This window comes from Eschrichtius robustus, chromosome 5 (genome assembly GCF_028021215.1).
Source record: "Eschrichtius robustus isolate mEscRob2 chromosome 5, mEscRob2.pri, whole genome shotgun sequence".
Lineage (NCBI taxonomy): Eukaryota > Metazoa > Chordata > Mammalia > Artiodactyla > Eschrichtiidae > Eschrichtius > Eschrichtius robustus.
In genome coordinates, this window is record NC_090828.1 from 93,100,569 (window position 1) to 93,113,700 (window position 13,132).

Sequence of the window (13,132 nt, forward strand, 5' to 3'; positions counted from 1 at the left end):
TACAGTGAGCACATAAGGTAGGCAAAAAGGGGCAGTGCGGTATAGACAGCAAGCATGCTTTCGAGTCAAACCGACCTGGTTTGAATCTGAGCCTTGCCACTTACTAGTCATGTGACTTTCACTGAGTTCTATTTTGTAAAATAGGGATAATAATACCAAATGTGAATCAAGGAGTATAATAAATGTTCAATAAATGTTAATTCCCTTTTTTCTTGTGTCCTGCTACACCTGCCTTTTGTCCCCTGCTGACACAGAAAACACACACACACACACACACCCCTAACACTGTACTTATAAGAACTTAATTGATTTCATCCAAAGTCCTAATATTGAGGATCCAGGAATGCCATGATCTAACTTCCAAGAACCAAAGTTCAGCAAAGAGCATTAAAGAAATTTACAGAGTTTAGAATTGTAGCAAGACACAGTAATTTGTTCACTTGTTTGAAAGGAATGGGCCATGCTGTATAAATTGCTTTTTCAATTAATTTATCATGACCCTATAAGAATTAGCAATGGAGGAATTTTGGAAGTCATTATGGAGAAAAATGAAAAGGAAAATTTAATGACTATATATATATATATATAGAGAGAGAGAGAGAGAGAGAGATAGATAGATAGATAGATAGATAGGTAGATAGATAGATAGTCTTATATAGAACAAAAACCCTGTTGGTAGCTTACTAACCAAAAACACCCAAATTCTATTCATTGGCAAACAACGAATTCTCTAAAGATACAGAAGACATTTTTCACTACTGCTATTGTTTACTACCTCAGAGAAAATACCAACCCAGAAAGAGGCAAAGGAAAAAACACACCCGTGGATGGCTTCTAAATTCCTTTTTAAAATGCAGGTCCTTTCATAGTCTGCCTTTTTTTTCTTTATTTTTTTCAAATGCACTGTCTATGTTTAATCACAAATCACCCAGAAGCCAAGAAAACTGAACAGTCTGAATTCCACCAACCTGGGAAAGTGTCTCTAGTATCTGACAGAATAAGAAATCAAAGGAGACCGCTCAGCTAAACGTTGCTTGCTATCTCCTTTAGTAGTTGTTACAGGGATAGTCCCCCAGCCTCCGGACAACTTGGCTTCCTGACTGGCGGGGCCATTCTCTTTAATGGCTAAGTCCACGTCAAAGATCAGGCCTTTCCACCCTCGCTCTCCCAACTCTGATGCCTTTCAACCCAGCCTCACTTTGTCCTTCTACTTAGGAGAGAAACAGTGGGCATTTCAAAGGCCAGCGTCCTGCCTTTTGTGGGTGAGCAGCATTTTGAAACCAATTGTAGAAATGCCTCAAGTAAACAGCCATGACATGAAAACAATTAGTTGATTCTCATAGCCCCTTATGAACGTGACCTAGGATCCCTTTGTCTTGTCACACACCCCAGCTGAACAGGATAGACAAAGCACTCATTTATTCAGGCTTCTAGGGTATCATGACAAATCCCCCAAGTAATAATAACATCCAAAATGTTCTGCATGCTTACTCAGTACCAGGCACCGCACTAACAAATCTAGGTGCATGACTTCATGTAATCCTCCCAACAAGCCTATGAAAAAAGTATCATTTCCTCTTTTACAGATGGGAGAACTGGCATAAAGAATAAGACATTTTCCAAGGTCACATGATTAAGTAAGTGAAAGAGCAGGATGCAAAGACAAGTATATCTGATTCTAAAGCACATCTTCTTAATGAAATGATTCTCTGGTAGATTAAAACGGTGAATGGTAAACTCATGAAACTTGGTCTGCGGATATAAAAAGCAAGTCCGTAGAGCATGGCTGCCCAGCCATGATGAGGACAAATAAATGTTGGTCTTGGTCTGAGGAATTGCTTTCTGGGCTGAAGTAAAAAAATATCATCAGTTGATGACAATGATACTGTCACTGACAACTGACCAGTAATATTTTACACTGCCAGTATAATATTCCTTCCAGTCTCAAACACAAAGACAGTTTGAGAATATCATACAGCCAATCACTTTATAATTCGAATGCTGTGGTCACATAGGGTCAGATTTTAGCACTTTCAGGAGATAAGTACAAGTTAAAAAGAGAAACAAAATATAAGCCAAATAAAGGAATCTCTAATTGTAAAAATTCAAATTTCCACCAAATGGTGCAATGACACTTTTTTTTGAAGAGTAATGCTTTTTCAAAGCCTTGAAGTCAAATTCTCCATTTTGCTCCCTGGTCACTGTGAATGTTAGGTAAACCTGCCATCATCTGTTCATGTAAAAATGACTCCAATGTCCCCACCATTATTGAGAGAGAATACTGTCAGCCACTCATATACTGAATACACAGGGGAAACAACTTGTGAAAGAATATCTCAGTTAAAGTAAAGGTATGTATGAGAGATGGATGGCAGAAGGAACTAAAAAGCAGGACTCCCTAGTTCCCTAGGAACAAAAATAAGCCTGCCCAAGAGTAAGCAAATCATTTACTCAACCATGTGTTCATTCCTCCTTTCTTTCAAGAACTAGTTCTTGAGCTCCAACTGTGTGCCAGGTATGATTTCTGACAATAGAAATGCATAGCAGTGAGCAGGACAAAGCCCCTGACCTTGGGAAGATGACCTTCTAGTGGGGCAGACAGACAGAAATGAACCAATACATAACACGGCATCAGTAACATGTCCATCAGAGAGAGATGGAGGAGGAGAGCTAGTTCAGTGCCATGACCAGGAAAGTCTTCAGAATCCGGAATAAAATGAAACGGTGGGCATAAGAAAAGGTGGACAAGGAGAATTCTAGGCAGAAAGAAGAGCATGTTCAAAGGTCCCAGGGAAGGACAGTGCTTGGCACTTTCTAGGAAAGCACAGGGGCCAGTGTGGTTGGGATAGGCAGCTCAAGGCAGGAGGGAGAGGGAGTGAGAGACAGTCAGGGTCCAGGCTACAGAGAGCCTGGTGGGCTGAGCAAGGGCTGTGAGTGTAACTCCAAATGTGCTAGGAAATCACTGCCAAGTTTTGAAGAAGGCAATCGTATCATGATGAGATTTAAATTTTTAAGGATCATCCTGGCCACTGATTAAAGAATAGACTATAAGGAAGTGGAAGAAGGGAGACAAATTTGGAGGCCTTTGCCAGTCCAGGAGACATGATGGTAGGGCTTTAACTGGGGCAGTCACAGTGAATGTGATGAGAAGTGGTCAGATTCTGGATACACTGTGAAGGTGGAGACAGCCTTCTAATGGATTAGATGTGGATGGGAGATAAAGAGAGAAGTGAAGAATGATTCCAAATTGCTTTTGTCCCAAGTACTAGCAGCACAATTGCTTGGCACTGAATTCTTACCTGAGACAGCCCAGGAAAGGGGACAAGAACTCAGACATCAGGGCAACCATGTATTATAACTGTGAAATTCAGTTTTTCTTCATTTACCTTCTAGAATCTGCTTTCTGAAGCTTTCTCCCACACCTGGAACTCATTTCCCGATTTCTTCATATGTACCCCATAATTTAAGTCTATTCTTAGGAAATGATCAATAAATGTATTCACAAGATACATATTAAAAGTTAATATTAAATATTTTATCATGCTAAAAAGGTATACTCAGTTTAAAAGAAGAAACCAAGATTAAGCCAAAGAAAGAAATTTCTAATGGTGGGAATACATATTCTCATGAAGAGATAGAGGAGACAAATTCTGGATTAGGAAAAGCTACTCGAGGGCCAGAAATTCAATCGCCCAGGTAGCCAGCTTGTCTTCCTGAGAGTGATGTTGTCTAACCCAAGGAATCCTGTACTCAAACCATTCTCCAAATTGACGGGGGGAGGGCGAAGGAATAAGGGATGAATGCATTGTTCTGAAGCAAGGAATAGAGATATCCTAAATTAGCAAAGCCAAAATTAGAAAAGTAGGCACTTTTAGTGACTATTTTTAAAAGACTTCCATCCTACTAAGGTGACATAAAGTGATGCTAATAGCAGTAGGATGGCAGGACCATCAGAGTTTTATAGCAACCCCTGCCCTTTAGAATGCATGCTTTGTCACTTTCAGGACACTTAGAATTGCTTACAAAATGTGCATTTCTTTTCTCCTTCTTCTAAGGGCTTAGATTTAAAGCAAAACAACATGGAATAGAATCTTAAGTGATTTAATGATGACAGACTGAAAGAATAATTGCATTAGTGAATGGTCCTGTTTTGACTAAGCACATATAGATTTGCAAACACTCTTGGAATTGAAACCCTAGTGCAAGGTATTCAAATTAAATGCACGTATGTTAAAAATCAGTGTACTGCAGCAAGACTAATTTATGATAATATCTGTTGTCCTTTTAAAGTTGTAAATTCATTTAGAAAAGAATGAACTTGTCATTTTTTGCTGAACAGATGACCAAAATAAAGGGAGACAATCAAGCTTTATACATCTTACGCTCTAGTAATCTTTTATTGAATAGAGTGGGACTATTGATTATGGAAAGCTACTCTGAAGTGCAAAGCTCTTTGCTCTTTGGCAGATGGCTTTGCTAGCCAAACTCCACATATGTATTATTAATAGATTTCTATCACTACGCACAGCACTTAGTAGTACGTTAACTTTCTTACACTAACAGGGGAACAAATCTTCCATCCAGGAGAGCTGAAAGTGGCACAACGGGAACTCATGAAACAATATGCACCAGTAAAAGCTGGACTCAGTAAAAAGGCATCAGTCTCCTTCTGCTGAAACAATTTACAGATTCTTTGAAACTGTCATTACTTTCCTGAAACAGATTCTCCTGAGGGCTCCAGGTCATGACTCCTTTACTCCTCAAGTCCTGCAAAGAGCTGCTTAATTAAAACAATTTAAAAAAAAACTTCCTTAAAGAACCCATTAATTCATTTAACAACCATTTATTGAGCTTCTATTATGCGCAGGGTGTTAGGTGCTGTGGTAGACAATCAACTGAAAAGATACATTAGAGATGGTAGGTGACGTGTGTGCCATTCTTTTCCAGAAGGCAAACTTACATATTCAGATTGATCTCATTACTAACCCTTCTCGAAGCTACTCTTATAACCAATGAAGACAGAAACTTCTTATCTGGAAAACCAGACACACTTAGCAAAAGCAAGGCAGCCATTGGGGACCAAGTCACATCAAGCTCTGTGTGTTTATTTCTTCCCTGGGTAGGCATCCTTATGTAATCTCCTTGATGATGCCAATTTTAGATGCTCTTTGTAAGAAATGACTTTGAATCCTTCACACACATCATATAATAAGTATCAGCCTGGAATAAAGTACCCTGTGCACAATATTGCTCTGGATCTGCCCCACAGTTAATGATTCATCCATTGTCTGCGGAGCATTTACTCTGAGCCAGGCACTTCTATAGGTGCTACTCGCTCTAAAGTAGAGGAGAAAAATGCATTAACAAAAAATCCAGATACATATGTTTGGAATGATGTGCGGGAACATTACTAACTATGAAATACTCTTAAAGAACATGGTTATCAGGTTCAAGATGCTCTAGTTTTTAATGAGTATATTACACAGGATTCTGAAGATGAATAAACTAAGTGAACACAGACTAAAATTTCCTGAATTCTCCAGCAGTTAGCACAGTGACAGTCTGAAGCAGGTGTTGAACAAACATCTCTTCAAGACATGTCAACCCTGTTCCAGCACTCACTTCGTTCCAGTGGGCAGAGGAAGCCAACTACCAAGCCAAGTTTTACTCACCATCCCTTCTGCTGGCACCATTCCTGGCTTCAACACTCATCTAAAAAATCCATCAACTAATCCCCAGAGTTTTCTCAAGGAAAACTTGAGAAAATTTTAGATTTTAGAAAATCTAAAATCGGGTTCAGTGCCTTAAAGAGACGGTAGGAAAAAACAGGCTGGTCACAGGGGGCTGTTTTAGAAGCACATCGAAGTGGGATGCAGGAGACCCAGATAGATCTCTCGGTATGAGTCTGCACAGACAGACTTTTTGCGGAGAATCTCTAGTTCACCCATAATAAACTCATACATACCAGAGGTAAGGAGGGACAAATTATGAGACCCCATCTATTCAGTGTCAGACTGGAGTGCTGAAGCAATGTTTAGGAAATTGGCTTTTCTGTACAGTAATATCACACAGTCTATGTAATACTATCAGCCGCGCAGCTTCTGCCTTGAGATCGTCTTTAAAGTTTTACTCTATGTTGGCCTTTATAACAGCACTGTCTTATATTCAATTTTAAACTCTAAATGATCATTTAAGAAGTAGAACAGCCATTTTGGTGTGAAAGCCTCCTGGTGAGGTGGTGGAAGTTGCAGGTAGGTCATCTGAGGTGTCGCTTCCAAGAAAGATGTTGACATTTTTCAGTATTCTTGTGTGTTACAGTGTCTTCAGCCAAAACAGGCTCTCTGCTTAAGCACGAAGGATCTGGAGTCGTAGCTGTTCCAGCATCAGGTTATGTCTCAGCTATCTGTGTCCTCTGCCTTTCCTTATGCTATCCAGTGAACAGGGCCACCTTATCATTTATGGTCTTAGAATGCTTTTCACCTCCCTCTTAGTTGAGATGTAGGATCTAATACTTTAGATGTTAATTAGGACAAAAGAAAGAACCCAAGTGCCAAGGCATCTTATAAAACACATACCTTTCAGTGTTTTGAGGCAGAGAGTAACATAATGCCCAAAGCCATGATGACAATGATAAGAGATAAACACACCAAGAGAAAAGGTAGCCAGTGACAAGCAGATTTGTCCCATCTCTCTCATTTCTATCCCAACCCCACAATGTACAGCGTGAGTTCTTAGTGTTTTGTTAGAGGGGGGGAGCACAAAATTTCAAGTAGACTGTATAACACTGAAGAAAGGGGTTTCATGGAGTCTATGTATATCTTGGTCAAAAATAGCATACTTTTGAGACGAACTTATGGCTACACAATGCTAACTCCCTTATACAGTTGACCCTTGAACAATGTGGGGTTAGGGGTGATAATCTTCCATGCATTCAGAAAATCTGCTATAACTGATAGTCACCCTTTGCATCCATGGTTCTGCATCTATGGATTCAACCAACCTCAGATCATGTGGTGCTGTAGCATTTACTATTCAAAACTATCCGCCTCTAAGAGTACCTGTGCAGTTCAAACCCCTGCTGTTCAAGGATCAACTGTAGTTCTAAAATTTCCCAAGTTAGCTTAACATAGCCTGGCCTCTGGCTCCCTTTAGGTTAACTTATGCTAGCTGCCCTGAGGAGCTTCTGAAGTGTTCAGTCTCAGGGAGCTCTTCGAGAAGGGGCTCCTCATGGTCACAATTCCTTTCACAGAATCATGCCTTAGGGATTGGCACACATAGTGTTCATAGTGAAAATGCTGAGCAGTGGAGTCCAGCTGGTGAGATGAGTAGCCCCCAAGCTATGCAACTAAAAACCGCTGTGAGCATTATGAACATGCAGGAACCAGAGCACATCTCTAGCTTATCTCTTCTCGGAATATTCTTCCTCTAATTACCTGAAAGGCTGATTTCCTCACTTCCTTCAAGTCCTCCCCCCAGATCCTGCTAGTTCAAATGAGGCTTCTCTAAGGACGCTCTCTTTAATTCTGTAACCTGAGCTGACCCCCCATCACAGCACCCCAGAAGCCTCTGTCTTTACCCTGCTTCAATGCTTCATTTTTTCCATATCTTGTACACAAAGTGTAGAGTTTATTTTATTTACTTTATTTATTTGGTATATCTTCACTAAAATTTAGGTCCCACAAGGGGGAGGGAACTTTGTCTAATGTGTTCTCTGAGGTATCGGAAACACTTAACGTACTGCTTGGCACATAGGAAGAGCTCAGAGTATGTTTGTTTGTTTGTTTGTTTGTTTAAAAATTTATTTACTTATTTACTTATGGCCCTGTTGGGTCTTCGTTTCTGTGCGAGGGCTTTCTCCAGTTGCGGCAAGTGGGGGCCATTCTTCATCGCGGTGCGTGGGCCTCTCACTATCGCGGCCTCTCTTGTTGAGAAGCACAGGCTCCAGACGTGCAGGCTCAGTAATTGTGGCTCACGGGCCTAGTTGCTCCGTGGCATGTGGGATCTTCCCAGACCAGGGCTCGAACCCGTGTCCCCTGCATTGGCAGGCAGACTCTCAACCACTGCGCCACCAGGGAAGGCCCCAGAGTATATTTATTGAGAAAAGGAACACATCTCCTATAGCAAATATGGTGGAAGGGTAAAAGCCAAACCGCATTCTAAGAGAGGACATTTCCCTGCTGGGGAGAAGGATGGTGAATTAAATTGCTTGATGCATATGAAGTGCTCATGAATTCTGGGAAAGGAAAAATGGACATTTTTGTTCCCTAAGAGATTTTTGTTTCCATTTCCCTTGTTCACAATGAATTTTAATCACTGGTGTCCAAGTAGAAACAAAAGTTAGCACACGGCCTTTATGCTTTCCTGTGGTAGAAGCCACAGCTTGGATTTCACACAAATAAGAATGTCAGCCAATGTTAATTTTGTTGCTATTATTTATACAGGCTCTTTTCCACCACAAAGTGGAATCATTAGTTAACACATCATTCTCCCTAGGAAACACTGGTTGGTATTCAGTGAATTTTCGAAGACTCCTATTTCCTACAAATTCACTATTTGAGAAGGTTTTTAGAAAATGTCATACTCAGTAACATTTCCAAACAGCAGAACTAGAGGCCCAGGTTCATCTCCAATGAACTTTGTCAGGCCCTGTTTTCAGATGTTAAGGTTCAATCAAATGAAACTCAATACAGAAATTAATCTTGGGTACATCTTGAAGTATTACCATTCCATGGTATTTTGTTGGAAAAAAATGATACATATGAATACATGTATATGTGTGTCTATACCCTTATCTGGGTGTGTGTCTTCACTATGATTATCATTAGGGTCAGTGTGATGTATTGGAAAGAGCACTGACCTTGAAGTCAAATGGACTTCAATTTCAATCTGAACAGTACCGATTTACAACCCTTTTACTCTCAAAAATGTTCTATTTGGATAATACATTCTATGTTATTCTAAATAATCTTTATAAAATCTCTGATATAGTAATTGGCCAACAGTAGACGCTCAATAAAAGGTAGTCATTCTTTAACAAAAGGTTATCCAACTCAACTTTCTCAACATCATCAAGGAGGCACCACTGATGATTCCAAGAGAATCATAATAGTTATTAACAAAGAAAAGAGAAGAAAAAAAAATAGGGGGATGTCTATAAATCAAAAAACTGTTAAAAATATCAGGAAGAGGTCACGCCATTCTGTGAAAGGAATGAAGTAAAAAAAGGTGCCAAGGTCAAGGTCATCATTAAACCCAGATTCTATTCCTAGCAGCCTAACATTGAGAACCCTCCTAAATAAGGCCTCCACAGGGAAAACAAAGTCTCCAAATCACCCAGAAGAAATAACTTTCTACTCCATTAAATTACTACAGTATGCCTTCCAAGGAAGGGAGAGATTCTCTCGCTGGAAGAAATGAAACCAAAACCCACCTGCAAAGAGCAACAATAAGAGTCAGTATTCGTGTAGTGTCTCATGTGCTGAGCACTGGGACGGACAGTGCTAGTCTGTAGCTGTTCAACCTTCAACACAGGCAGTATAATTAGGCACTTTTATTGAAGAGGGAAATGTCTTAGAGAAGTTGTATAGCTTGTCCAAGGACACACACTTTAAGTGTGATGGCGATGCAATTCTAACCCAAAGCCTATCCAAGTTCAAAAGGGACAGAGACCTCAGGTTTTCTTTCCAATCCCATGTTTTGCCCCAAATTAGTGTCTTGAAAGATTGGACACAAACTCAATACAATTAGGGAGGATTCTGTGACAACAGTTTAATCTGTCAAGGATCATGAACTACATCTGCTTTCTCCGCGTTTAAGGCAAGAAATGATGTAAATCTAAGGAGTCATTTTCGTAAAAAATGAACAATCAATATGTAAGGAGTATGTTGAATCGACCCTGATTTCAATGGTGAGGTGGAGGAAGTGACTGACTATGAATGTGTAAACAGGAATTTGCTCCTCTATATCCACCCCCAACCTCAACCTCTGCCCCGCCCATACATGCTTTATTTCAGGTTTAAGGAATAACCAGGCCCATCAACAACACCAGCTGAGTTTGTAAGCCACTTACCCTTCACATATCCCCAGATGATTAATTTCTACAAGAAGTTATTTTTTGCCTTATTTTATTTTTCACCGAGGGAGTGATCTCAAATCTCAGAGACTAGAAGAAACTATAGAAAAGTTCTATCTAAAATAGCTACAGATTTAAGATATAGTTCAGGGCAGCTGTCCAGCAGGAATTATTACAAATTCATCCCCAACAGACTTCTAAACAGCCAGCCCCAGTGATTTCTGTCATTATCAGACTGAGCCCACTGTAAGCCAACAACCAGAGGAAAATGCACTGGAGGTCTTCACCAAGGGCTACACAATCAGGCAAAATATAACCAATATCAAGATATTAAATTTAGCTACTAATTTATGTCAACCCTTTTCTCAACCTTCTCTGGTTCCCTAGGAACTCTGAAATAGAAACAATGCCCAGAGCAGCAGTGACTTTCAGAGAAATAGCACCCTTAGAATCAGGCTGCTGTCAACTCATTAACTATGTAACCTCTGAAGTTATTTAATCTCTCTGAGCATCAATGGCCTTACTTGCAAAATGAAGATGCTCATGAATGGCTTCTTAGGTTGTCATAAAAATTAGGTGTGACATGTCAGGTAATGATAACTAATGGTTATTAAGCATTTATGATGTGCCAGGTGCTGGATGAAGTAAGTACTGCTAGTAGAAAAGTAAACTGAGGCACTAGATTTAAGTCACTTCCAAAATTCACATAAATTAGAAAGTCATAACAATCACATAATTAGAAATAGGACTGGAGCCCAGGCAATCAACACAGCCCATGCTCTTACCTCCCTAGGCTTTACTGCCTAATATGAAACTCTGCACTGAGTAATAAGTCACAGCTACAGTTATTGTTAACATCTCTATACCACATAAAATGAGATTATATAAACAACTGAACACTCATGCCAAAGAATACACAATACCTGGGACATGAGTGCAAAAGTTCTCCTTCAACGATGCAGGCTTCTTTCTCGAGAAGTTCAGGGCAATCCTCTCCACCTCCAACAGCAACGTGCTTCACGTTCCGGCTCCTGCTCCTAAATCCTGGCGAGAGGCTCCCTGAACGGCACGTCTTGGAGCAGGGGCTCCAGGAGGACCACTCGGTGGTTTCGCAGTCTTTCGGCATGATGCAGGACTGGATGGTCACAGGCAAGGAATCTTGCGTGCAAAGGCTGAAGGAATAGAAACAGAAAACAGTAGGCCGTAGACTAAATGGGTACAACCAACATTATGAAGTGCCTATTCTGGATGAAAAGAAAAAACCTGAAATCTGGGATAGCGTTCAAGTAGGAGAATTTTTTTTAAATGTTAGAGGAATCATGATAAAATATTGAAGGACATACATTCTAAGAATGAACGCTCTATTTCATCTGAAACTGTGAAGTTATTTCACTCTCGCAAGACACATGTGTAAGGTGAGTCCACATTGTACCTTGTCCAAAGCATCATCAGAAATAGTGGAGGTTCTTCTCATGTGCTTTCACCTCTGATACAGCCTATAGTTACCTTTCGTTCAGTGGTTCCTAGATGTCACACACGGTCCTGTACTTCACAGGCACTTTCTTACAACAGTCTCGTGAGTATACATATTATTATGTCCATTTGTAGATGACAATACTTAAGGTCAGGAAGGCTAAATCATTTGTCTAAGGTCGAAGAAAGGTAAATGTAAGCTTTGGGTATTATTCTGTCCATTCTTCTAAATACTGAGCAATTAAAAAATAAATAAATGTGATATTATGTTTCTCCATACTGTTAGGCTCTGTGCATCAATTTCCTCATCTGCAAAACTGAAGTGCTTTCAAATACTAACCATGTAATTGGAAAACAGATAAATAAAAAGATAAGATAGAGCTCTACCCACCACCAGAGCCTCCCATCAAGCCTCTTAGATAGCCTCAACCACCAGAGGGCAGACAACAGAAGCAAGAAAAACTACAATCCTGCAGCCTGTGGACCAAAAACCACAGTTACAGAAAGATAGAGAAGATGAAAAGGCAGAGGGCTATGTACCAGATGAAGGAACAAGAAAAAACCCCAGAAAAACAACTAAATGAAGTGGAGATAGGCAACCTTCCAGAAAAAGAGTTCAGAATAATGATAGTGAAGATGATCCAGGACCTCGGAATAAGAATGGAGGCAAAGATTGAGAAGATGCAAGAAATGATTAACAAAGACCTAGAAGAATTAAAGAACAAACAAACAGAGATGGCCAATACAATAACTGAAATGAAAACAACACTAGAAGGAATCAATAGCAGAATAACTGAGGCAGAAGAACGGATAAGTGACCTGGAAGACAGAATGGTGGAATTCACTGCTGCGGAACAGACTAAAGAAAAAAGAATGAAAAGAAATGAAGACAGCCTAAGAGACCTCTGGGACAACATTAAACACAACAACATTCGCATTATAGGGGTCCCAGAAGGAGAAGAGAGAGAGAAAGGACCAGAGAAAATATTTGAAGAGATTATAGTCGAAAACTTCCCTAACATGGGAAAGGAAATAGCCACCCAAGTCCAGGAAGCGCAGAGAGTCCCATACAGAATAAACCCAAGGAGAAACACGCCGAGACACATAGTAATCAAAGTGGCAAAAATTAAAGACAAAGAAAAATTATTGAAAGCAGCAAGGGAAAAACGACAAATAACATACAAGGGAACTCCCATAAGGTTAACAGCTGATTTCTCAGCAGAAACTCTGCAAGCCAGAAGGGAGTGGCATGATATACTTAAAGTGATGAAAGGGAAGAACCTACAACCGAGATTACTCTACCCAGCAAGGATCTCATTTAGATTTGATGGAGAAATCAAAAGCTTTACAGACAAGCAAAAGCTAAGAGAATTCAGCACCACCAAACCAGCTCTACAACAAATGCTAAAGGAACTTCTCTAAGTGGGAAACACAAGAGAAGAAAAGGACCTACAAAAACAAACCCAAAACAACTAAGAAAATGGTCATAGGAACATACATATCGATAATTACCTTAAACGTGAATGGATTAAATGCCCCAACCAAAAGACATAGACTGGCTGAATGGATACAAAAACAAGACCCATA

At 40.0% G+C, this 13,132-nt stretch overlaps 1 protein-coding gene across 1 annotated transcript in view; it reads right to left on the minus strand.

The window, feature by feature from the left end:
• Nucleotides 1-13,132, minus strand: part of THSD7B (thrombospondin type 1 domain containing 7B) — a 786,243-nt gene that overhangs the window by 560,053 nt on the left and 213,058 nt on the right. Inside the window, exon 3 of the mRNA XM_068543998.1 lies at nucleotides 10,996-11,244. Within this exon, the coding sequence (XP_068400099.1) occupies nucleotides 10,996-11,244 (249 nt within the window). The remainder of the gene's footprint in view (nucleotides 1-10,995; nucleotides 11,245-13,132) is intronic.